This window comes from Bos indicus, chromosome 21 (assembly GCF_029378745.1).
Source record: "Bos indicus isolate NIAB-ARS_2022 breed Sahiwal x Tharparkar chromosome 21, NIAB-ARS_B.indTharparkar_mat_pri_1.0, whole genome shotgun sequence".
Classification (NCBI taxonomy): Eukaryota; Metazoa; Chordata; class Mammalia; order Artiodactyla; family Bovidae; genus Bos; species Bos indicus.
This window is the reverse complement of record NC_091780.1, coordinates 20749153-20773290: the sequence shown is the minus strand read 5'-3', so window position 1 is coordinate 20773290 and position 24138 is coordinate 20749153. Positions and strand designations below refer to the sequence as shown.

General features: G+C 50.7%; 1 protein-coding gene across 1 annotated transcript; it reads left to right on the top strand.

Moving 5' to 3' along the window:
- The first annotated feature begins 8793 nt into the window (after window positions 1-8793).
- MFGE8 (milk fat globule EGF and factor V/VIII domain containing) lies at window positions 8794-23882 on the top strand. Its single transcript, XM_070775100.1, has 9 exons — window positions 8794-8958; window positions 11891-12019; window positions 12401-12532; window positions 14698-14879; window positions 15449-15604; window positions 16515-16659; window positions 21616-21800; window positions 22834-22989; window positions 23111-23882. Exons 1-9 carry the CDS (start codon window positions 8886-8888, stop codon window positions 23246-23248), a joined length of 1296 nt encoding a protein of 431 aa, XP_070631201.1. The 5' UTR covers window positions 8794-8885; the 3' UTR covers window positions 23249-23882.
- Window positions 23883-24138: the final 256 nt, after the last annotated feature.

Here is a 24138-nt window from a genome sequence, read left to right as displayed (position 1 = left end):
TGCTCTGGGCCAGCGAGGCAACCTCCATGCATGCCACTAACCTCCCGGGAAGGAGGAAAGGAAGCAGACTTTGAATGAAGAAGATTAATGTGCCTGGTTAGCAGCTTTGGTTGAGGCACCAGACAGGTAAGATGGGAAGCTGGGGCTCAAGTCCAGGTCCCGGGTCTAAATCTCTCTGTGCAACACCCAACTGTCTCTCAGAGGAGCAGACAAACCAGGTGGGGAGGCATCTCAGGGTGCCAGGAACTGTGAACAGGAGACCGTTGGCTGTTCTGAGCATCAGGGCTTCAGGAGTTCAGAGAAGGAGAAATTAGTGAGGGTGGAGGGAGTTGCCAGGGAAATTAGTGAGGATAGTGTTCAAAGGTGAGGAAAATCATATAAAGGACCCTCAGAATTTGGTCCACCTTTTGGTTTCAGCGAGAAAACACTTTTGCATTTTTAATCTGAAAGCATGTTTATTCCCCAGTGCCGGCCCTTGGCTCTTGGCCTTTGGCTGAAAAACAAAAGGAGGTTGTTCAGTCCCTGGGCTGGGATGTTTGCTCACAGATCATGATGTGTGCTTGGAGCATCTGGTCTGGGAAAGGAGGTGTACATCTAAGGAGCGTGAGCATGGGACTGCCGTGCCATCCTGCTCCAGCCCCGCCTGCATTCACAGATGCTGGAGGGCAGGAGAGGAATGGCTGGACTAGGCAAACTCTTCCTTCCTCTCCACATCAATGGCGTTGGGCAGTGTTGACAAATACATAATTATAAACCAGCATCTTAGAGATAGTGAAGATCTGAGAGATCACCTGTCCTCACTGTGCCTCTCATATACCCTCCTCCTGACTCATGCCCTTTGCTTGAATCCCTCCAGCCACAGGGACCCACCCCTGCAACAACAGCAATCTGTTTCCCAATACAAACATAGCAGCTATCATTGGAGAGCACTGTTTTCTTTTTGAGCACTTTATGGATGCTTGAGGCTCTTCTTATATACTCCCTGCCCTAGAACCAGCCATTTCTCCAAAGCACTTTCATCCCTTTTGTTGGAGAATGGTATTAGAGACAAAGGTCTGAGCATTGAGGTGCTCATTGCTACTGGGGTGTCACTGTTTCTAGGCCCTCTCAGCAGACAGAGCTAGGAAATAAACATATTATAACTCTTTGGAGAAGGAAATGGCAACCCACTCTAGTATTCTTGCCTGGAAAATCCCATGGACAGAAGAGCCTGGTGGGCTACATTCGATGGGGTCGAGAAAGAGTCGGACATGACTTAGCAACTAAAGTACAACAACATTACAACTCTTGTATACACACATATCTATAATTATTTCTGCACCCATTCATCTGTATCTAGGTTAAGTTGAACTTGAAGTCATACTAGTATCTCTGATTAATCTTGTACTACGTGGATTATTCCAACCTCCTTCCTTGTTTATCTACAACTTCTTTCTCCAACAGTGAGAAATCTGAGTCCTACCATCAACCATCCATTTACTCACTTGTTTAAGCCCCAGTATACATGCACACCAGAGAAAGCAATGGCACCCCACTCTAGTACTCTTGCCTGGAAAATCCCATGGATGGAGGAGCCTGGCGGGCTATAGTACATGGAGTCGTTAAGAGTCAGACACGACTGAGCGACTTCACTTTCACTTTTCACTTTCATGCATTGGAGAAGGAAATGGCAACCCGCTCCAGTGTTCTTGCCTGGAGAACCCCAGGGACGTGGGAGCCTGGTGGGCTGCCATCTATGGGGTCGCACAGAGTCTGACACGACTGAAGCGACTTAGCAGCAGTAGCAGCATACATGCACACAGAGGGCTTCCTAGGTGGCTTAGTGGTAAAGAATCCGCTTGCCAGTGCAGAAGATGCTGGTTTGATCCCTGGGTCTGGAGGATCCCCTGGGGGAGGAAATGGCAACGCACTCCAGTATTCTTGCCTAGGAAAGCTCGTGAGCAGAGGCGCTGACAGGCTACAGTCCTTGGGTCGCAAAGAGTTGGACGTGACCGAACAACTGAGCACATGTATGCACATGTTAGCCTGAAACTCCATGAAAAACAACTTTACTGCCTTTACTGATTAGCTTTTGGGGATTATGCAGAATTCTGTTTGTCTTTAGCCTTATAGTTTCCAGTCAAAACAGTGTTTTCCTAATCTACTTATGTCAGTTCCTCTCCACTCCCCTTCCTGCCTCCCCCACCAACTACTTGCACTGAGGTTTGTCATACATTTGCAATCAAGTTAGACTCTTCTGTCACAGTCTGGGGTCCCCCAGCCATCCTGGCTGATTTTTAAGTATTTGTCTATGTTCATAAAGTTCATTCTTTGTGTTGTGAAGTCTGTGGATTTGGCTAAATTGGGTATCATCACGTATCTAGCACTCCAGTGTTATACAGAATATTCCATCACCCAAAAATTCCCCCAAGCTTGCCCTTTGCGGTTAACCACTCCTGCTTCCCCAAACCCTGGCAACCACTCATCCATTCTTCATCCCTATAGTTTTACTTTTCCCAGAATGTTATGTGAATGAAATCATAAAACATGTAGTTTTTTGGGTCTTTTTTCTCTATTTTAGCAAAATGCATTTAAGATTCATCCATGTTGCCATATGAATCACTATCTCAGTAATTTTTTCACAGATAAGTATGCCATCATATGGTTACACTACAATTTGCCAATTCATTGGTTAAAAGACATCTTTGTTGCTTTAAGTTTTTAAAAAATTTTTATTTATTTATTTTGTCTGTGTTTGGTCTTCATTGCTGTGCCTGGGCTTTCTCTAGTTGCAGCAAGTGAGGGCTACTCTTCACTGTGGTGCATGAGCTTCTTATTGAGATGGTTTCTCTAGTTGCAGAGCACAGTGTCTAGGGCGTGCAGGCTTCAGAAGCTGTGGTTAGTTGCCCTGGGGCGTGTGGAATCTTCCTGGACCAGGGATCGAACCCATGTCGCCTGCATTAACAGGTGGGTTTTTAACCACTGGACCACCAGGGAAGTCCTCCAGTTTTTGATGACTATGAATGAGGCTGCTGTAAACATTTGTGTACAGGTTTCCATGTTAGCATATGTTTTAATTCACTTGGATACACACTTAGAGTGTAACTGCCTGTGTGTCATAAGTTTATGTTAAACTTTATAGGAAACCACCAAACTGTCTTCCAAAACGACTGTACCATCTTCCATCCTCATGGGCAGTGAATGAGGGTTCCTATTGCTCTGCATTGCTGTCAATAAGTATTTGGGGTGATCAAGTTTGTTTGTTTGTTTTTGGATTTTGGCCATTCTATAGGTCTGCAGAGATATTAAATAGTTGTTTGCATTTTTATTTTCTTAGTGAAAAATTACTTTGAGTATCTCTTCCTCTGCTTATTTGCCATCCACTTATCTTCTTTGTTGGTCTTCCCTGATAGCTCAGTTGGTAAAGAATCTGCCTGCAATGGCAGGAGATCCTGGTTCGATTCCTGGGTCAGGAAGATCCACGGGAGAAGGAATAGGCTACCCACTCCAGTACTCTTGGGGTTCCCTTGTGGCTCAGATTCGGGTAAAGAACCTGCCTGAGGCCTGGGTTTGATCCCTGGGTTGGGAAGATCCTCTGGAGAAGGGAAAGGCTACCCATTCCAGTATTCTGGCCTAGAGAATTCCATGGACTGTATAGGCCATGGGGTCACAAAGAGTCGGACACGACTGAGAGACTTTCACTATCTTCTTTGTCAGTTTAGATCTTTTTCCTATTTAACAAACTGGATTGTATATTTTCTTATTTTTGAGTTTTAAGAGTTCTTTATTGTGGATACATGTTCTTTATAAGATATGTGATCTGCAGACGTTTTCTTAGTGTGTGGCTTGTCTTTATTTCTCTTAACAATGTTATTGCAGAGCAAACAGTTTTCTTTCATGAAGTCCAGTTTGTCAATTTTTCTTTCATGGATCCTGCTTTTAGTACAGTATTTCAAGTTCATCACCCAAACAGAAGTTACACAGAATTTCTTCTAGAAGTTCTATAGATTTCTGGTATAGAGTTATTTCTATGATCCTTTTTGAGTTAAGTTTTATATAAGATTAAAGTTTAATCTTATAACAGTCTTGTATAGAGAACAACACAGGTATTACTAACAACAAAAAAAAAATAATAAAGTTTAATTTTGTTTTTATTTTTTTTCTTTGGCATGCAGTCATCTGATTCTCCCAGTACCCTTAGTCGAAAAACCTATCCTTTGCCAGGTATCGTCCTGGCACCTTCAAAATTCAGTTTATCAAATTGGTGTTTATGTTGGGGTTAATTTCTGAGCTCTCTGCTCTGTCCCTTTCTCAGAGCTTTTGCTTCTTCAGAGCCTTGTAAGGCTGGCTTCTTACTCAGGATCCGTGTGAAAGTCACCTTTTTAAAGAGCTTTTCCCGGGTCACCCGATCTAAACTTGTCCTCCTTTATTCAAATCATGTCATATTGTTGTGCTGTCTTTGTAGTACTAAGACCTGAAACTATCTAGTACTAGGTAAGAAAGTGTTCAGGCCAAAGAGATACCATCCCACTGAACTCCAAAAGGGGCAGATCATAAAAGAAAATCCCCTTCCTGTCTAGCCCTCTCTCACTTGTTAAATCCTCTGTCAGCTCCAGATCCCAGGGCCCAGGTCTTCGGTCTCTCTCCTCAGTGAGTGGAGCCAGTGGTTCCCATTCTCACTGTGCATTAGCTTTAACTGGGGGAACTTTAAGAATACTTATTCCCGGGCTCCACCCCAGGGATTCTAATATAATTATGTGGAAATGCGGCCTGGTCACCTGTATATTTTTAAAGCTTCCCAGTTGATGGCAGTGTGCAGCCACCATTTCCAGCTTGAATGCTGACCACAGTTGGTACTCAATAAACAGCTTGTTGAATGACTCAATGATGAAATGTAACTTAAGTTGGTAACTCTGTATTTGTACCAGGTGGGTGGCAGAAAGTCAGTGAGGGTGATCAGGAGCTTCAGTTCTGCTGGAGTTTGTGGCATTAACCAGAAAGGATGCTGTACTCACAGCCCTCTCTATCTGCTGTCTGAGGTGGGATTTCAGTTTTCTTTTCTTTTTTGGCTGTGCTGTACAGCTTGTGGGATCTTAGTTTCCTGACCAGGAATTGAACTCAGGCCCTCACCGTGTAAGCACTGAGTCCTAACCGCTGGACCACTAGGGGATTCCCTTAGGTGGGATTTCTGAAGAGCTGTATTTCCTTTTTATTGACATATAATTCAGAGAACATAAAATTCACCCTTTAAAAATGTACAGTGGTTTTAGTATACTCTCAAAGTTGTACAACCATCACTGACTGCTAATTTCAGAACATCTTCATCACCCCTAAAAGAAACCTTGTACCCGTGACCTGTCTTTCAGTTAGCATGCTGTTTTCAAGGTTCATTCATGTTGCAGCAATGATCAGTACTTCATTCATTTTTATGGCTGAATAATGGTTCATTGAGTGGATATACCAGTTGGTTTATCTATTCATCAGTTGATGGACATTTGAATTGTTTTCAATTGTGGGCTGCTGATAATGAGTCAGGAGCATTCATGTGTAAGTTTTTGTATGAACTTGGTTTCAGTTCTTTTGGGTATGCACCTAGGAGTAGAATTGCTGGGTCCTATGATAACTCTATGTTAAACTTTTTGGGAAACTGCCAAACTGTTTTCCCCAGTGGCTGTACCATCTTATGAGCCCATCAGTAATGTGTGAGGGTCCCAATCTTCTACATCCTCACCAGCATTTATTGTCATCTGACTTTTTGATTATAGCCATCGTAGTGGGTATGTGAAGTGGTATCTCATGTGGTTTTTTTTCAATAATTTTTTACTTATTTAGCAGCACTGGGTCTTAGTTGAAGTACATGGGATCTTTGAAGCAGCAGGTGAGATCTAGTTCCCTGACCAGGATCAAACCCAGGCCCCCTGCATTGACAGTGAGGAGTCTTAGCCACTGGACCTACCAGGGAAGTCCCTCACGTGGTTTTGATTTTGATTTCCATTTTTATGATGACTTAAATCATCTTTTCATGTATATCTCCCATTTGTTTATCTTCTTTGGAGAAATATCCATTCAAATTATTTCCCCATTTAAAAATTGATTTGTCCTTCTGTTGTTGAATTCTGAGTTATTTATATATTCGTGATATTAGATCCTTACAAATGACTTGTATTGATTTCTTCCAATTCTGTGAAGTGAAAAGACCTTTTTGAAAGTGTCTTTTGAAGTATAAAAGTTTTTAAATGTTGATGCAGTCCAGTGGATCTATTTTTTCCTTTAGTTGCTTGTGTTTTAGGTGTCATGCCTAAAAAGCCACTGCTTGATCCAAGGTCATAAAGATTTATGCCTGTTTTGTTCTACAAGTTTTATAGTTTTAACTCTTACAGTTAGTTCTTTGATCTCTTTTGAGTTAGTCTTTTGTATAAAGTACATGGGAGTCCAAATTTATTCTTTTATGTCTATCCAGTTGTTCCAGCCAGAGAAGGCAATGGCACCCCACTCCAGTGTTCTTGCCTGGAGAATCCCAGGGACGGCAGCGGAGCCTGATAGGCTGCCGTCTATGGGGTCGCACAGAGTCGGACACGACTGAAGCGACTTAGCAGCAGCAGCAGCAGTTGTTCCAGCACAATTTGGTGAAAAGACTACTCTTTTTTTGGGCTGTACCACATGTCTTGTGGGATTCCAGTCTCCTGACCAGGGATCAAACCCAGGCCTATGGTAGTGAAAGTGCTGAGTCCTAACCACTGGACCGCCAGGGATATTCCCAGACTATTCCTTTTCTATTGAATTATCTTGGCACTTGTTGAAAATCAATTGACCATAGATGTATGACTTTATTTCTGGACTCTCAGTTCTATTCCATTGATCTATGTATCTTTCCTTATGCCAGTACCACATGGTGTTTTTTTTTAATTAAAAAAATGTATATTTGGCAGTTCCAGATATTAGTTGAGGCATGTGGGCTCTTAGTTGCAGCTTTTGGGATCCAGTTCCCTGATGAGCCCCCACCTCCCCTCCCCTGTTGGGAGTGTGGAGTCTTAGCCACTGGACCACCAGAAAAGTTCCCACACAGTCTTGATTACAGTTGTGTTGGAGCAGGTTTTAAAATTGTGAAGTATGAGTCTAACAACTTTGTTCTTCCCCTACTAAGATTGCTTTGATCATTCTAGGTCCCTTCTGTTTCTACCTGAATTCTAGGATCAGCTTGTCAATTTCTGCAAAAAAAAGACAGTTGGAATTTTGATAGGTGCTATGTTCAATTTGTCAATCCGTTTGGAGAGTATTGCCATCTTAAATAAATTTTAACAATATGTCTTCCAACTCATGAACAAAAATGTTTACATTTATTTAAGTCTTCTTTAATTTCTTTCAATGTTTGTTAGTGTTCAGTATACAAGCCTTCTACCTCTTCTGTTAAATTTATTTGTAAGTATTTTATTCTTTTTGATGCTACTGTGAATGATATTGTTTGCTTAACTATTAACCCATTTTTGTATTGTTCATTTCTGGGCTTCCCTAGTGGCTCAGTGGTAAAGAATCCCCCTGCCAATGCAGGAGACTGGGGTTTGATCCCTGAGTTGGGAGGATCCCCTGGAGAAATAGCAACCCACTCCAGGGACAGAGAAGCCTGGAGGGCTACATTCCATATGTTGCAAAAGAGCCTGACACAACTTAGTGATTAAGCAACAACAAAATCATGAAGGGTACTGGATTTTTTACCAAATGCTTTTTCTGTGGCTACCGAGTAGATCATGTATGTGCAGTGTTTTTCCTTCTGAGTGGTTTTAAGAAGGGTCTCCTGCCAGTAGTTAAGTCTGACTCTAGTCTGAACCTAGGTATCAACATAGCTGGTAGAGGAGATATCCGGCTGCTCCCTCTCTTTTTTTTTTTTTTTGGCTAGTCAGATGAGAACACTATTATTAAAAATTTTTACCCCTGTAAAAGGCAATACCTGCACATGATAAAAAAACAATTATTTAGGAAAAATTCAACCATGACAAGCAAGTCTGTATTGACCCCAACACTCCAGTTTCTGCCCCCTTAAACAACCACCGTGTTCATTTAATTTCCTGGAACACTGAGGTGTTTTCCTGCTACAAGGAAGGACAGAGGTGAACTGTTGTCTCAGTGACTTTATAGCATGAAAATCCTGAAGTATTTTCTACCTGGCCCTTTACAGAAAAATATGCTGATTATTCTTTTTTTTTTTTTAAGTCTCTTACCATTTCAAAGGATGATGCTATGATATGCTATGCTATCTTTGTGTACATGTCATTTTATGCGTGAGAGTTTCGGCAGAATGAATTCCTTTATGGGGAATTGCTAGGTCTTCCGGTCTCAGCCTTTGTCATGTTGATAGATATTACCACACAGCTCTCTGGAGAAGTTGAACCAATTTACATTCTCTCCAACAATGCATGCTTGAGCCTGTTCCGGGGAGCCTCGCACTCACACTGCGCTACTAATTTGTTGCTTGCCAGTCTGATAAATGCAAATGGTACCCGTACTTGTAATCTGGGTTTTTTTCTACAATGAATAAGGTCTAGCATCTTTTCTTAAGCCTAAAAAGTTAAAAACAAAAACCAAAGCAAAACCAAAAAGCAAAGAACAGACAACTCCTTCTGAGCCCTTTACTGCTCAGACGACTCGGAACTCAATGCCTGGTCACTCGCACCCTGCGGGATGCAGGGCGTGGCTCGGACTGAAGCGGGCGGCAGCCGACTCCCGGTTCCTCCCAGCCCCTCCCCAGTCCGCGGAGCCCCGCCCCGAGTCCGCCTCTGGCGGGCCTGGGAGGAGCACGTGGCCCGGTGGGAGGTGCTGCGCTGCCTGATTTATTCCCGTCCAGGAGAAGGAGTGCGAGCCCTCGGGTCTGAACCGCCCCAGCGCGGGTTCCGCGCCCTCGTCCCCACACCATGCCGTGTCCCCGTCTGCTGGCCGCGCTCTGCGGCGCGCTCTTCTGCTCCTCCGGACTCTTCGCCTTCTCCGGTGAGTTGATCGCGCCGCCCTCTCGCCCTCGCCCCTCCTCTCCGCTCCGCTCGGAAGTTCGCCGCCGCGCCCTCCCTTTGCCTCCGCTGTTTACAAACTTGGTCCAAGAGCCGGGGCTGAGCCGAGGGGCGACCTCTCCTGCTGCGCCCGGGCTGGCGGCGGGGATGCTCTCGGCCTCCAGCTGGGGGTGGAGGTTTGGTCGGTGCTAGAGGCTTGAGCGTTGGGCGGGGGCTCGGGACACTGGGTGACAGCCCAGCCTCCCCCAGGGAAGTGGCTTACACAGAACAAAGGAATCCGCTGTGTCGGGCCTCTGTTTTCCCATCTGTAAAATGAGGCCACATCCCTCGTAGCTCAGATGGTAAAGAATCTGTCCGCAATGCGGGAGACCCAGGTTCAATCTCTGGGTAGGGAAGATCCCCTGGAAGAGGAAATGGCACCCCAGTCCAGTACTCTTGCCCGGAGAATCTCATGGACAGAGGATCCAGTCCATGGAGTCGCAAAGAGTCGGACACGACTGAGCGAGTAACATAGTGCTCTTGCGCTCCTTCCACCAGGAAGTTTCTAGGACTCTTGTATTGATAAATCTTTTCCAGCCAACTTTACCTGGAAACTCCCTCCCAGGCCATGCCGGCGGCTGGTCTGTTCATTGGGATTTTATCCTCCGTTTAAAAATAGGTATTTGGTCAGATAAGCGAGGGGCTGGCTAGGGAGCCAGAGGAGTGGATAGGCTTGGGGCTGGGTCGGGGGTGGGGGGTGGGGGGAACCCAGGAGGGGTGAGGAGCCTAGAGAGGGATTCGGAAAAGGGCTCCGACCGGAGATGGCGGCTCCCGACTCCCCTCTCTCCCTATGGCCTTGGCCTGCCGCTTTATCTTTCTTGGCCCTCCTCCCCTGCCTAGGACGCATCCTGCTGAGAGCTGGGCCTCCAGCAGGCTGGTGATGGGGATGGGCGATGCCCTACACCGCGGGCTGAGGAAAGGGTGCCCATGGGGTGAGCGGGATATGGCAAAGACTCTTCAGGCACCGCCTCCATCCCTAGAAATAGGATTGATGAAATTCGTTGGGGTGGGAGGGTCATGGCTGAGCCTCGGCTCTGCCATCAGGTGCCAATCTGACCCCCCGTCCCCCAACTGGAGTGGAAGCCACTTGAAGTCTCTTGGAGACACAGAGAGATGGCTGGGTCTTAAAAGTCCCTTGCCTCGCCTCCCCTGGCCCCACAGCCTGAGCCCTGGCAAAATGTCCCTGGGGAGATCTCCCAGAGAAGGCAGGACCCTGAAATCCCAAAGGTGGTTTTGGAGGCCCAGCTTAAGCAGGAAGGGGGAAGCCGCACAGCTGCGGTGCGCGGGTGAGTGGGTCAGACGCCTGCGAGGAGGGAACACCTTTCTCTTTCCCCTTTCCCCTGCTTTGCCCTGGAGCTCTGCAGGGAGAGGGCCCTTTGGGAGGGGGACAGAGGGGAGTTGGATTTTGCCAGGAGGAGCCCAAGGCTCTGGCCATTCTCAAGCCTCTGCCGAGGCAGTGCCCGCCGCCTGTCAGGTCAGGGAGGGGATTAACCTGCTATTTAAAGCCAATGACTAATGGCTCATTGGGAGCCGCCTTAAGCTCCTGAGGCCCCCACTGCTCATTAACGGTGTTCCCTTCCCTGGAGCCCCTGCCCAGCTCTCCAGGGCTTTGGGATTTCAGAGGGGCCCTCCAGCCTGGGATGGCGTGACTCTGCAGGGAGGAAAAAAGGTTTCTCATGTCTCACCCCAAGTAATGCGTAGGGGTGTGGGGTCTGGGGCAGCCCTTCTGGGATGCAAAGATCAAGTAGAAGATGCTCTGAAGGTCTGGCTGACCTAATGGGCTGAAGTCCACCCGAGTCAAAGCACTGGGGACAGGCTAACACTTGTCACCTGGCCCCCCAGATAGAAGCTGTGAAGTCCTCTCCAGCCCTCTTCCCACCTCTCGTTGTTGTCCAGTGTTTCTCAAATCCACCTTCCTCCTTATCTCTCAGCCTGACTTCGTCTTTTACCAGGAGGCCTGTGGCAGCATCCTTGATGCTTTCCTGGTCTCCTCTCTCACCTGCTCAGTCACATTTCCACGCAGAGCCAGAGGGATCTGTGTGTACTTCTGAGCCACTTCTCCACCCCGGCAGCCCATCCACGTCTCAGCACGTGGCCTTTTCTTGACATTCTCCCTCACCAGCTAGGAAATGGCTTCCCAACTCCCACCTCATGCTTTCAAACCTCTGACTTTTTCCTGGTGGTCAGTGGTGGGGCCGCTGAAGGAGGGTTAAGAGCCCTTGTTCTGCAGGATGAAGAGTCAACACTTGTCCTTCGTAAGGTCCCCCCCGACAACCTCCCTTTTCAGCGATGTCTTTCTTCCTGATCTGCAGTATACCGTGTGCTCTGGGCTTCTGGTTCTTTTTGGAAAGTTCTTTCCTCATTCTCCAGCCTGGCACCTTCCCACTGTGACTTTTAGCCAGCTCAAATGTCCCCACCTCTGAACCTTCCAGCTTTATGGCAGAAACCATTCTCCCTTGGCCCCTCACGCAGGCTCCTTCAGAGCTCATGGTGCCTCCTCATTACCTGGTGACTTGTAGGTCACCACCTCTTTCCTCTGACTTCTTATTTTTTTTTAAAAATAGGTATTTGCTTATTTGACTGTACCCGGTCTTAGTTGTGACATGTGGGATCTTCGATCTTAATTGCAGCATGCAAACTCTTAGTTGAGGCATGTGGGATCTAGTTGCCTGACCAGGGATCAAACCCAGGCCCCCTGCATTGGGAATGTGGAATCTCAGCCAATGGACCATGAGGGACGTCCCTCTTCTGGCTTCTTGAGACCCAGACTGCATCTGTCTTAGGGGCCCAGAATATATACCTGGTGGTTGACCCTCCCCTCCCCCAAATATTTACTCAATGAATGACTTGTTACTAACCCAGAACTGTCATTGCAGGTGACTTCTGTGACTCCAGCCAGTGCCTACATGGTGGGACCTGCTTGTTGAACGAGGACAGAACCCCCCCCTTCTACTGCCTCTGCCCCGAAGGCTTCACGGGCCTCCTATGCAACGAGACAGAGCACGGTACCTGTCCTGGGCCATGCCTGCTGCTCCCCGCCAGCTCCCAGCTGCAGCCCAGGCTGCTGGCCTAGCTTGTCCGGCTATGGGCAGTGGTCCCCAGCACCCCTCCCATTGTCCGCCAGCCTTTTCCTGGAAGCTCCCAGGCCACTTGGAAAGCTGGGTGCTTCCTTCACTTGGGCTGACTCACCTCCACGTGACCCTTCTTGGCTCCAGGATGGCCCAGGCCCCATGGGGCAGATTGAGAGGGGGGAGGGAGGAGCTGGTGGGCACTGGCAGGCAGTAGGCCAAATTTGGGTGGAGGGTCCTTTGGGGCTTGGCCTGTCTGTTGTTGCCTGTCTCCAGCTCCTTCTTGATCACCTGCCCATCTCACCTGCTTCCTCCCAGGTCCCTGTTTCCCAAACCCCTGCCACAATGATGCTGAGTGCCAGGTAACTGACGACTCCCACCGAGGGGATGTCTTCATCCAGTACATCTGCAAGTGCCCTCTTGGATACGTGGGCATCCACTGTGAGACCAGTGAGTATCCAGCGGTGCCTGCTCTGAGGGGCAGACCCTGTACCACAGGCCTGGCGGCTCAGGTCACATGCCAGCCTTCCTCCTGTGTCAGGGTCTCCTTCGGAAGGATTCCGAGCTGGGCAGAACTCAGTTACTGTGGACTGGGGAGGCAGGGAGGGACTCTGTTGTCCCTTCCCAGGCTTCTTCCTGCCTGGTTCTCTCTCCTGGGACTGCTGGCCAGGCCTGATGTCCCTGCAGGGGAGTGAGGGGTGGTGGTGACCCCAGAGGTCGTGGGAGTGTTATTTTCTGTCACCATGAACGAGACATATAGCCTTAGGGTTAAGTCCTGGGATTTTTCTACCGAGAAAGGAAAACCAACACATTCTTAATCTTTTGGGGCCCAGGGAGTCAGTTAATAAGGTTTGATCCTCAGGGTCTGACAGTGCTGGCCCAAGTGTGACCTCTGGCCTCCTTGCAGAGCTCAGAGAGGAGGGAGAGGTCTGGGCAGACTGGGCCGTCCGCTCACGGTCAGGCGGTCAGAGGCCCGGCGTGTGCAGAGGGGCTGACCAGCCTGGCTCGCTTGGTTATCCACCCGGCCGCAGATTGGCCCTGGCGGGTGCCCAGCAAACCTTGCCAGCGGCATCTGTCCATGCCGTCCTCGCTTCTGGCCTAGCTGAGATTCCTCCCACAAACCAGGACTCTTCCTCACCTGCCATCGGGTGGGCGAATCTAGGCCCAGGGCTGGATGGGGTGAGGGTGGCAGTGCCCGATTTCTGCAGTCCAGGGGGTCTGTCCCTGAGCGGGTGGGCAGGGGGCAGTGTCCTGCTCTGGGCAGATCCGTGGACCGTCTCCAGGGGAAGGAGAAAGGGCTGGGCCAGCCGGGTGGGAGCCAGCTCTGGGGGAGACCAGGTAAGTGCCTGCTCACTCTTCAGCTCAGAGGAGACAGGCCCCGAGGGCCTGTGCCCTGTGCCCAGGGCTGAGACCAGCATGTCTGAGACACTGGGTAGAGGAATGTTGTCGGGGGGCAGGTATTCGCCAAGGCCGCTGGGAGCCCTGGGTGGAGCCAGGTGGGCCCACTAATTACCGTGCTGGAGCCCAGGTAACCCGGGGTGTGCCTGAGTGCGAATTACTCATCTCGCCTCCTTCTGCTTCTCGGCTTGGGGTCTGTCCCAGGCTGGATGTGGCCACAACCACAAAGGGCGAGGAACCCCCCCACAGGGACCTTTGCCGCCCCTCCTTACTTGTTACCTGGTGTGTGTCTTTGGAGCCCTTAAGGACCCCGCAGGCATGTTTGGGGCCCGCTGGGTGTGGACATGAGGGCTGAGGACAGAGCAGACCTGGGTTTGGATCTCTGTTCAGCCAGTGACCGGCTCTGATCTCGGGTGTATGGCCTCACTTGTGCCTCTCTCTTCCTGTGAGAGGGTCATGCACTGAGCTTGGCGTGAGCCTGGGATTTTGGAATACAAGTGGAGCCCTCCCGGGTTCTCTGCTTGGGACCCGAGGTCCAGGCTTGCAGACTTGGCCCCCGAAGACCACATTACTGGTGAAGGTGATGGGCCTTGGCCAGGGGGGTCGTCCCAGATGGCTGGTCAGGACCAGTAGTGAGAAGGCACAGAGGGTACCAGACAAAACAATGGCTCTCACACTCCATTCAGAAAACTCCTGCCAGTGAGATTCTAGAAAACTCCAGGCACATGTGCTCAGTGCTTTATGTGCAGTGTAAGGACTGTTCGCTGCCATCTGAGGGGCCCTTCTTCCAAAGCCATCCTCCAGGGGACCAGGGGGCTGGGCTGGATGGGGCGGGACATGGAGAAAGACAGGAGGTCATACTGGTATCTGCTCACCAGCCCACCCACTGTGTTAGAATAATTGCTTCTTGATGTCCTGTAAAAAAGAGACCGCCTCCTGCAGCCTGGTGGGGGACTCCAGCTGCCAGTCGTGACATGTGGGCCTCGCCTGGAACCTTCTAGCAGCCCAGTGTCCCAAGCCCCTTCACAGCTCTGCCCGGCCCCTCTGTTCCTCCCTGTGCACTTTGTTTCTGCACCTCCTCCTTGGCCCTCATCGTCCCTTCATGATCTCTGCTCTGGGTCCTCTGGGTCCTCAGCAGAGGCCACAACTGTCTTGTTCTCGTGTTTTCTGGGTACCACCTGCGTGAGTGGCCCTCTGACTGCCCTTTCCCCCCTCAGCCTGCACCTCACCGCTGGGCATGCAGACGGGTGCCATTGCCGACTCCCAGATCTCTGCCTCGTCCATGCATTTGGGCTTCATGGGTTTGCAGCGCTGGGCCCCGGAGCTAGCCCGCCTGCACCAGACGGGCATCGTCAACGCTTGGACATCCGGCAACTATGACAAAAACCCCTGGATCCAGGTATGGAAAGGGTGGCCCGGGGGTGGGTGATGTGATGGGAGAATGTGGGTGCCTATACTGTGGGGGACACCATGGGAGGGTTCAGAACTGGAGTCCAGGTAGCAAGGTAGCCGGTTCCCATGGGTGAAGTATCTTTAAGTGGAGGGCTGCTCTGGGGGCCTGGAGTGGGTGGGCGGGATGAAGGGAGTGAATACTAGGCTGTTAGAGGGGTGTTTGCACTGTTTGCAGCCTCTGGAAGCTTGTCCTTTTTTTTTTAAGCCTTTATTGAATTTGTTACAATATTGCTTTTGTTTTATGTTTTAGTTTTTTTGGCTGTAAGGCATGTGGGATCTAGTTCTCCAACCAGAGCAGGGATGGAGCCCATGCCCCTCTGCACTGGAAGGCAGATTCTTAACCCCTGGATCACCAGGGAAGTCCCTGGAGTCTTGTCCCTGTGTCCTGAGCACTGGGTCCAGAGCCTGGAGAGGGCCAGATGAGAAAGCCCCCCGCTTCGTTGTCCTGATTGGGGGAGTGACGGGGGTAGGAAGAACCCGGGAGATAGGGGTTCTGTCCTGCCTGTCCTGGTCCAGGTGAACCTGATGCGGAAGATGTGGGTGACGGGTGTGGTGACCCAGGGGGCCAGCCGCGCAGGGAGTGCTGAGTACCTGAAGACTTTTAAAGTGGCCTACAGCACCGATGGGCGCCAATTCCAGTTCATCCAGGTTGCAGGGCGGTCAGGAGATAAGGTGAGGTTTGTTGGGAACCCTGAAGAAGGGCTGTGGTCAGCAACCCCTGGGGCTCAGTGCTGTTTGAGGGCTCCCAAGGAGGTGAGGGTACCCGGGATAATGAACCATAAGGTGGGTTTTCAGGTGTATCTTGGCTCACAGAAATTGGGAAGCCCAGATTGTGTCTCTGCTCTGTGATTTACAAGTAATAGGCCCATATTACAGATAAGAATTGTTTTTAGTTGGTCAGTCATGTCTGACTCTTGTGGCCCCACGGACTTAGCCTGCTGGGCTCCTCTGTTTATGGGATTTCCCAGACCAGAATACTGGAGTGGGTAGCCATTTCCTTCTCCAAAGGATCTTCCCAACTCAGAGACCGAACCCATGTCTCCTGCATTGGCAAGTGGATTCTTTACCACTGAGCCACGAGGGAAGCCCTAGATAAGAATAGTGAGACTCAAGAAGTTTCAGTGACTTGTTGAGGGTGGCTGTAGTGGTGGAGATGGGATGCATTTACAGCCTTCAGGGACACCATGTACAGTTGTACGGGTTGTGCACTGCTCAAGGGCTACTACTTAGCATCATTCACAGTGTAGACCTCATGTGTACTTCTGTCTGTGGGAAAATTGTTGTTACAAGTCTTTTCAGAAAGGAGTACCTTTTCCTAATTTGCACAGAGGAGCCCTGTAGATCATAGGTGGTCCTGGGTGAAAGATGAGAATTTACACCTATGCCCCATGGTGACCAAAGAAGGTATGAAAAGGGGAATCTGTTGAGGGCTGTGGGCTGTCTGGAGGAACGGGGAGCTCCTGCCAGCTCTGCTATGCACACCTCTGTTTCCAGGCCCAAAGTGGAAGAGGGGGAGAGACCACCCCAGGAAGTGGGACTGCCTGCACTGACCTCCTCCTCCAATCTGCCTCTTCCCTCCTAGATATTTATAGGTAATGTGAACAACAGCGGCCTGAAGATTAACCTGTTTGATACCCCCTTGGAGACGCAGTATGTGAGACTGGTACCCATCATCTGCCACCGGGGCTGCACCCTCCGCTTTGAACTCCTTGGCTGTGAGTTGAATGGTGAGTGCCAGTGGCTCTGCCGTCCTCGGAGATGGCTGTTCCTGTCCCCTCTTTTCTCAGCCAGGGTGAGGAGTTGGGTAGGCAGGCAGCAAAGCCTGGGAACCTGGGCTAACACAGAAGGATCACCAGGCCTTAAGCAGTCCTGCCCAGGTGCTACATTTTCTAGAAGCTGGTTGGTAAGAGGAAAAAAGGACTTCTCCTGCGGCTCAGTGATAAAGAATCCACCTGCAATGCAGGAGAGCCGGGTTTGACCCCTGGGTTGGGAAGATCCCCTGCAGGAGGAAATGGCAACCTACACCAGTATTCTTGCCTGGGAAATCCTGTGGATAGAGAAGTTTGGTGGGCAATAGTCCATGGGGTTGCAAAGAGTCAGACATGACTTAGCCACTAAATAGCAAATGACAACAAAGAGGAAAAAAAAAGATACCACTTCAGTTTTCAAAATATTTTCACGTATTCTGGTTCCTTGAGCTTCTAGAACATATAGCGTTAGTTCTGTTTTGCAGATGTCAGTTCTACAAGGGCAGGGAGTTTGTGTTTGTTTTGTTCACTGCTGCATTCCCAGTGCATTGATCATGGGTTCAATAAATGAATGAATGAAGGAGGGAAGTGAGGCCCAGATAAATTGTTTATCAAGGGCACACAGCTGGTAGGTATTAAAACTTGGTCTGAATCCCTGGGCTTTGACACCCACTCATCCACTTTTTCTCCCTCCCAAACCTATAATCTGCATTCAGGAGAAACATTTTGGGACATGGAGGGTCACAGGGCTGGAGGCGTGCTTCTTGTCTCTCTTTCCGGAGAGATCAGGGTACAGGGGTTGGGCTGAGGGCATGGTCTGCCCAGCTCAGTCCAGCCTTGCTTTCTCCCTGAGGTCTGGATAGTTTTCTCTTTGCAGCCACAGCGCCACCTGCTGGCTGCCGGCAGAACTGCAGGGCTCTCTAGGCAGAGCTTGCAGAGCAGAGATGGCTCTCTGCCTTTCTTGTCTTAACCCAGGGCCTACCCTTCTCGCCTCCTTCCCCTCTGTGGATCGTCTTTCTGTTATCGCATTTCAGTTATCACCCAAAACCACTCAGAGTTGAGTTCAGTGCCTGTCGGGGTTATTCTTTTTTTAAAGCATGAAGTAAAGTCAGTTTATTTTTGCTCCCAGGGTCACTGCCTTTTGAACCTAATTGTTTTGGGGAGTTAAAGACTATCCCTTTTGCTGAAAGAAAATTTAAACAATTGATAAAGGACAGAAACAGGTCTGGGGACCCTCACCCTGGGCTCCTCTCCCTGGCGTCCCTCACTACTCGCTGTCATTGTCTGAAGCCCTTGCCTGTTTAAAGTTGCTGACCTGAGTCTCTCATGTCACAACTGGCTCCTTCTAAGGCCGAGAGAGGGTGTGTTTGGCAAGGGGAGGAGGTGAAGCTGACTTGTTTGTTTTCCTTAAGGATTGGACCAGTCTCCTTTCCCTTGTAGGCATTTGGGTCAGCTGGAGAGAGTATTGGGGGGTGTGTGTGTGTGTGTATACATGTGTGCACGTGCATGGGACTTGATCTGGGCATTTCTGGGCATGCCCTGCACCAGATCCCTGTTTACCAGCAGGCACAGTCTCCTTGGTGAATTGATTAGTTATTTAACTCAGTAGATATTTATTAAGGTATTTATTAAGCTCCTTCTGAGTGTCTGGCTCTAGGGAGTAAGGCTCTTGGGTTCTAATGAGAGAGTCTGTTGTGAGACAAGATGCAAATATAAAAGAAAGGTCAGATAGCAGTAAGAATGATAAAGGAGAAATTAGCAGGAGATGTGACGATGGTGACTTGGGGTGAAGAGAGGGAATGGCATGGGGACTGCCCTGTTGGGATGGCCTTTGAGTAGAAGCTTGAATAATGCAGATCAAGCCATGAGAAGAACTTGGAAAAGGCATCTCAGGTAAGGAATTGGTGAGTGCAAAGCCCCTGGGACATGTTGAAAGGTAGAAGGGAGGCCAGTGGAGCTGGAGCCTGGAAAATGAAGGATAGCTGGGTGGGTGATGGGCAGAGATGGACCAGGCAGGGACTGTGTGGACCATTTTAAGGATTCAGGCCTTTGTACTCAGAACAAGAGGCAACCATTGTTGTGGGGCTGCTGATAGGCTGTGGTTAGAGTTGGGTCTAGAAGAGATCCCTCAGGCTGTGTAGGGAGAATGGAGGCAGAGGGGCATTGTGAGTGAGGGGGAGATGTGTAGAAGATAAGGTGGCTTGGGTCAGGGTGGCGGAGCCAGTGGATTGGGTGGATGAGTGTCTTCTACTCCAAGTGAGCTCCATGGCCTGGCAGAATGATCATCACTTGGAAGCTTGTAAACTTCTAGCCCCAGCCTAGACCTGCTGAGACAGAAGCCTTATATTAACAGGGTCCCCAGTGATCTAAGGGCTTCCCAGGTGGCACTAGTGGTAAAGAACCCACCTGCCAATGCAAGACATGAGACAAGGGTTCGATCCCTGGGTTGGGAAGATCTCCTGGAGGAGGACATGGCAACCCACCCAGTATTCTTGCCTGGAGAATCCCATGGACAGAGGAGCCTGGAGGGACTACAGTCCATGGGGTCACACAGAGTCAGACATGACTGAAGTGACTTAGCTCGCATGCACGCACCAGTGATCTAAAAACCATCAGTATTCTGGTTCAGATGGTGAAGAATCTGCCTGCAATGCAGGAGACCTGGGTTCGATCCCTGGATTGGGAAGATCCCCTGGAGAAGGGAATGCAGCTCACTCCAATATTGTTGCCTGGAGAATCCCATGGACAGGAGATTGGTGGGCTATCGTCCATGGAGTCGCAAAAAGTCAGACACGACTGAGTGGCTAACACTTCATTTCACTTCCACTGATCTCTGAGAAACACTGCTCTGGTACCTAGATGGGGAGTCTGAGGACCAGAGTCGGGAGGAGACTTCCCCAGGGTCACACAGGGAGTGGTGGAGCTGAGAGTTCTGCTTGGTGCCCTGCCCAGTTCTCTTTTATCTGGAAGGCTGTCTGACTTCTGGGGAGGGGGCCCATAATGATGGGGAAATGTAGTGCTGGAAGCAGATGGGCTGTAGAAGGGTGCACCATGATCAAAAGATTCCTTGGCTCCTCTCGAGAGTGCTCCAGGTTTGTGCCAGCCCCGTGGCCTTCCAGGTCTGGAGCTTTGGGATGAGCCAGCTCCCAGCCCATCAGCCTGTCTTTATGGGAGAGGCTGGAGGTTACCTGATGCACCACCATCACAAAGAGATGGTATGATTGATCAGCATCGGCACCATCTGAAGGCAAATGTCTTCACTGGCAAGGTCACCAGCATCTGGGGAGATTGTGGTGTAAAGCACTGTGTACTATAGTCTGCTCCCAGGTGGCACCATGGATTTGCAGGTCTTACCCTGGATTCTGCAAAGGGACAGCCAGTTGTGCAGTGAAGATTCTAACATGTGTGAGACATACCCACTATTCTCTTGGGAGTTTTTTTGTTAAAGATATTTATTTATTTGGCTACACCAGGTCTCAGTTGCAGCGTGTGAACTCTTCGTTTTGGCATTACGGGATCTAGTTCTCTGGCCAAGGATCGAACCTGGGCCTCCTGGCATTGGGAGTGTGGAGTCTTAGCCACTGGACCACCAGGGAAGTCCCCTCGTGGGAGTTTGTCTCCTGCCCATCCCCAGCTGTTCTAGCCTCCTGCAGGTGCAGATGAGAGTACAGAACAGCCCGGCACATTCCTGAATGTTTGGAGCAGGCCTGAGTGAACCCAAGGCCAGCTTCTCAGGCAACCTTCCCAGGCACGTCAGACAGCAGCAGAGTAGTGAATGTGTAAACTCTTTGGGACGGGGTGTGGGACAGGAAGACATGGTCGTTTCTGAGCCTCAGGAGTTCTGACTTCTCAGCTTCCGCCTGCTAGAGAGCAGGAATGCAGTGCTGTTCATCACTGGGTCATCACCAGGCAGGCCTTCCCAGCTCTGAGTGGGTGCAAGAGTGCTGGAGACAGTGTCGCAGTGTGGCATGGTGATTAGCTCTGTGTGTGTGTCAGAGAGACTTGGGGACAGTGCTTAATGGCTCTTAGCCTCAGTTTTCTCATCTGTGGAATGGGGTTGCTAATATCCTGTTGATTCCGGTTTTTGTGTGGTGGATTAAATGACTGAAGTCAGCACTGAGTCAGTGAGATGGTTATTATTAGTTACTCCCGAACTTGGTGGTATGAATCGCAGCTGTACTGTAGGAACGACAGGAAGTGCTGTGAGTCCAGAGGAGTCCCACCTGAGTGAGGTGATCAGGGCAGGCTTCTTGGAGGAGGGGTCTGAATCAGGCTTTGAAGGAGGGTGAGAGGTGGTGGATCAGGGCCCTGCCCTGGTGCAGAGGGAGAAGCCTGGTGGGTGATCTGTTCAGAGCAACTGAGGGGCGTGGGGCGGGAGCTGAGCTGAGGTGTGGGTAGGGCTGTCAGCAAGAAAATATTTAGACCAGTTAGTTGGCTCTAAAAGGTGGAAGGAGATTGTTCTTTTGGTTTTTAATGGTTTTTAAGTGTAATTTTATTCTTCTGGCTGTTCTGAGTCTTCATTGCTGCGTGGGCTTTTCTCTAGTTGTTGCAGCCGAGGGCTGCTCTTTAGTTGTGGTACGCGGGCTTCTCACGGCAGTGGCTTCTATTTTGTGGGCCACAGGCTGTAGAGTGCATGGGCTTCAGTAGTTGTGGCTCCAGGGCTCAGTAGTCTTGGGGCACGTGCTTAGTTGCTCCATGGCATGTGGGATCTTCCTGGACCAGGGATCGAACCTTTGTCTCCTGCATTGCCAGGCAGATTCTTTACCACTGAGCCAGCAGGGAAGCCTGAAGGAGCTTCTCTGTGTTCAAGAGGATGCCAGAGGCTTGTCAGAAGCCAGAGTTCTTTTCCCTTCACTGCCTCGCTCTCACACCCACCAGGGGAGGCTGTGGATCCCAGATCGGTGACAGCCCCCACCCCTACCTCCTTGTTCGCAGGATGCACTGAACCCCTAGGCCTGAAGGATAATACCATCCCCAACAAGCAGATCACAGCCTCCAGCTACTACAAAACCTGGGGCCTGAGTGCCTTTAGCTGGTTTCCCTACTACGCACGACTGGATAATCAGGGCAAGTTCAACGCCTGGACCGCCCAGACCAACAGTGCCTCTGAGTGGCTGCAGGTGGGTCAGGCTCCTCCGGGGATGCAGGGTTGGGGTTGGGTGGGGGTGTGGGATCTATGACCTTGGACCAACCCTGGCTTCTGCTTGCCAAGAGGGAGTTTCTTTGAGCCTTGTTTGTGTTCGACTTTGCTCTTTTTTTCCTCTTGTGTTACCACCTTTCTGCTGATTCTGTCACTCAAGGCTGGGGGGATGGTGGAGGAGCTCAGAGCTGCTTCCGTCAAGGCCCTCGGCCCCAGGTGATGAGTGTGTGTGTGTGTAGAGGTGGGGCCACCTCCATTGGCTGCCACAGGGTAAGGCTGAGCCCAGGGACAGCAGGGCAGGATGGAGGAGGGATGTGTCGGGGTTTCTGTGCCTGCTGTCAGAGGATGCGCTGTAACTCACCGAGAGCACACCGTGCGACAGCCCTTGGGTTTCACTGCAGTTGGGAAGCTCAGGAGAGTCGTGGGAAACCAGAGCATCCTCTTGTCTCTGAGGAAGCCGGGTCCTGGCAGGGCAAGGACTTGCCTGGGGCTCCCCTTCTGGTTGGCAGTGAGATGGGTTTGTAGCCTGGATCTTACTGAGCACCGTCTTCCCCTGGTCAGCTGGCAGGCTCCCCAGGATGGACTGGGGGGCAGGAGGCTGGTCATGTCTCTAGGCCCCAAGGAGCACATTAGCCTGGGGGACTGGGTTCCATGAGAAGCTGCCTGCCTTTGGAATCCCCCAGGACCAATGTCAGGCCCTGGACAGCCTGCAGGGGCCTCATGAGCAGTTTATGTCCCTATAGACTATGGCCTGTCTGCCCCTGTTCCCGTTGCACAAGGGTTGCCTGGGGCCAGGCTCTGAAATCTGACATTGCAGTGAAGTGCTTGACAAAGTTGCTGGGATTATTTATGCCCACTTGATTGATGGGTAAACTGAGGCTCTGCCAAATGAAGTAATTTTCCCGAAACTAGAATGTATGCCCCAGCGTGTATGTGTGCTTTTCCCCACCTTACTGGGAATGGTGCAAGCAAAGAAGACGGGATTGGTTTTTTTTTTTTTTCACCCCTTGTAGATTGACCTGGGCTCCCAGAAGCGAGTCACGGGCATCATCACCCAGGGTGCCCGAGACTTTGGCCACATTCAATATGTGGCTGCCTACAGGGTGGCCTATGGTGATGATGGTGTGACCTGGACTGAGTACAAGGACCCGGGGGCCTCAGAAAGCAAGGTGAGTGTGTGTCCAGCTATCCTGCCTTCCCCACTCCAGGGGTGCCCTGCGAGTCAGATCTGGGGTCTGAGGGGGAGGAGGGCTGGGTCTGAGGGCCTCCTGACACCTCCTCTTCCACCAGATTTTCCCTGGTAACATGGACAATAATTCCCACAAGAAGAACATATTTGAGACGCCGTTCCAGGCTCGCTTCGTGCGGATCCAGCCCGTGGCCTGGCACAACCGTATCACCCTGCGAGTGGAGCTGCTGGGCTGTTAGTGGTAGGCCTGGCCGCAGTGACCGGAGGGGCCCTGGGGCAGCTGCTCCTTTCTGTGGACCTGCTGCCTCCTCCGCCCGCCCTCCTGATTGTAGCTGACCTGGGGGCAGGCAGTGTCTCCCTCCCAGTCACCTCTCCCTCCCTCCTCTTCCTCGCCCCCGCCCAGGGGTCTCTGGCACCCAGTCCTCAAGCCATCCCGTTTTCTTAGGCACGGTGGGAGCTGAGTAGGTCTGGGATGGACAGGGAAGGGCAAAGTACAGAGCGTGGGTGACCTTTGCCTCTCCAGGTCCCCACGTCCAGCCCCCCGTGTCCTTCCTGCACTGCTCCCACACCCCACACCCCCAGGGCCCTGAGGAATAGACAGGCCCCGAGGCCCCAGGCTGGAGAGAATAGCCCGAGGCATGATGCCGCACTCCTGGCCCCGAGACTTCCCCTTCATCCCCTCCCACTCCCCACAGACCCCTTTTGACTCTCATCCTGAAGCCTAGAAAGAGGTAGAAGGCGGGGTGGGGTGGGTCTGTGGAGTGACGGGGGAGGAGGCGGGTGAGCATGGGAAAGGCGGGGAGCCCCTCTGTGCTGGTTCTTTACCCAGAGTACACAGGCAGCTTCCAAAATATATTTATATCACCCCCTGAACACTCGCTGTGGTTCGTCATTGCTCCGTCGAAATGGGCTTCCGCCTACAATGCAGGAGACCCCGGTTCGATTTCTGGGTTGGGAAGATCCTCTGGAGAAGGGATAGGCTACCCACTCCAGTATTCTTGGGCTTCCCTTGTGGCTTAGCTGGTAAAGAATCTGCCTGCAATGCTGGAGACCTGGGTTTGATCTCTGGGTTGGGAAGATCCCCTGGAGAAGGGAAAGGCTACCCACTGCAGTATTCTGGCCTGGAGAA

Excerpts from the sequence above, each read along its gene's own strand:
- MFGE8 (XM_070775100.1), top strand. The coding sequence starts at position 8,886 with ATGCCGTGTCCCCGTCTGCTGGCCGCGCTCTGCGGCGCGCTCTTCTGC. Across the intron at positions 21,801-22,833 it reads GTGCCTCTGAGTGGCTGCAG|ATTGACCTGGGCTCCCAGAA; the intron begins GTGGGTCAGGCT and ends CACCCCTTGTAG. Across the intron at positions 22,990-23,110 it reads CGGGGGCCTCAGAAAGCAAG|ATTTTCCCTGGTAACATGGA; the intron begins GTGAGTGTGTGT and ends CTCTTCCACCAG.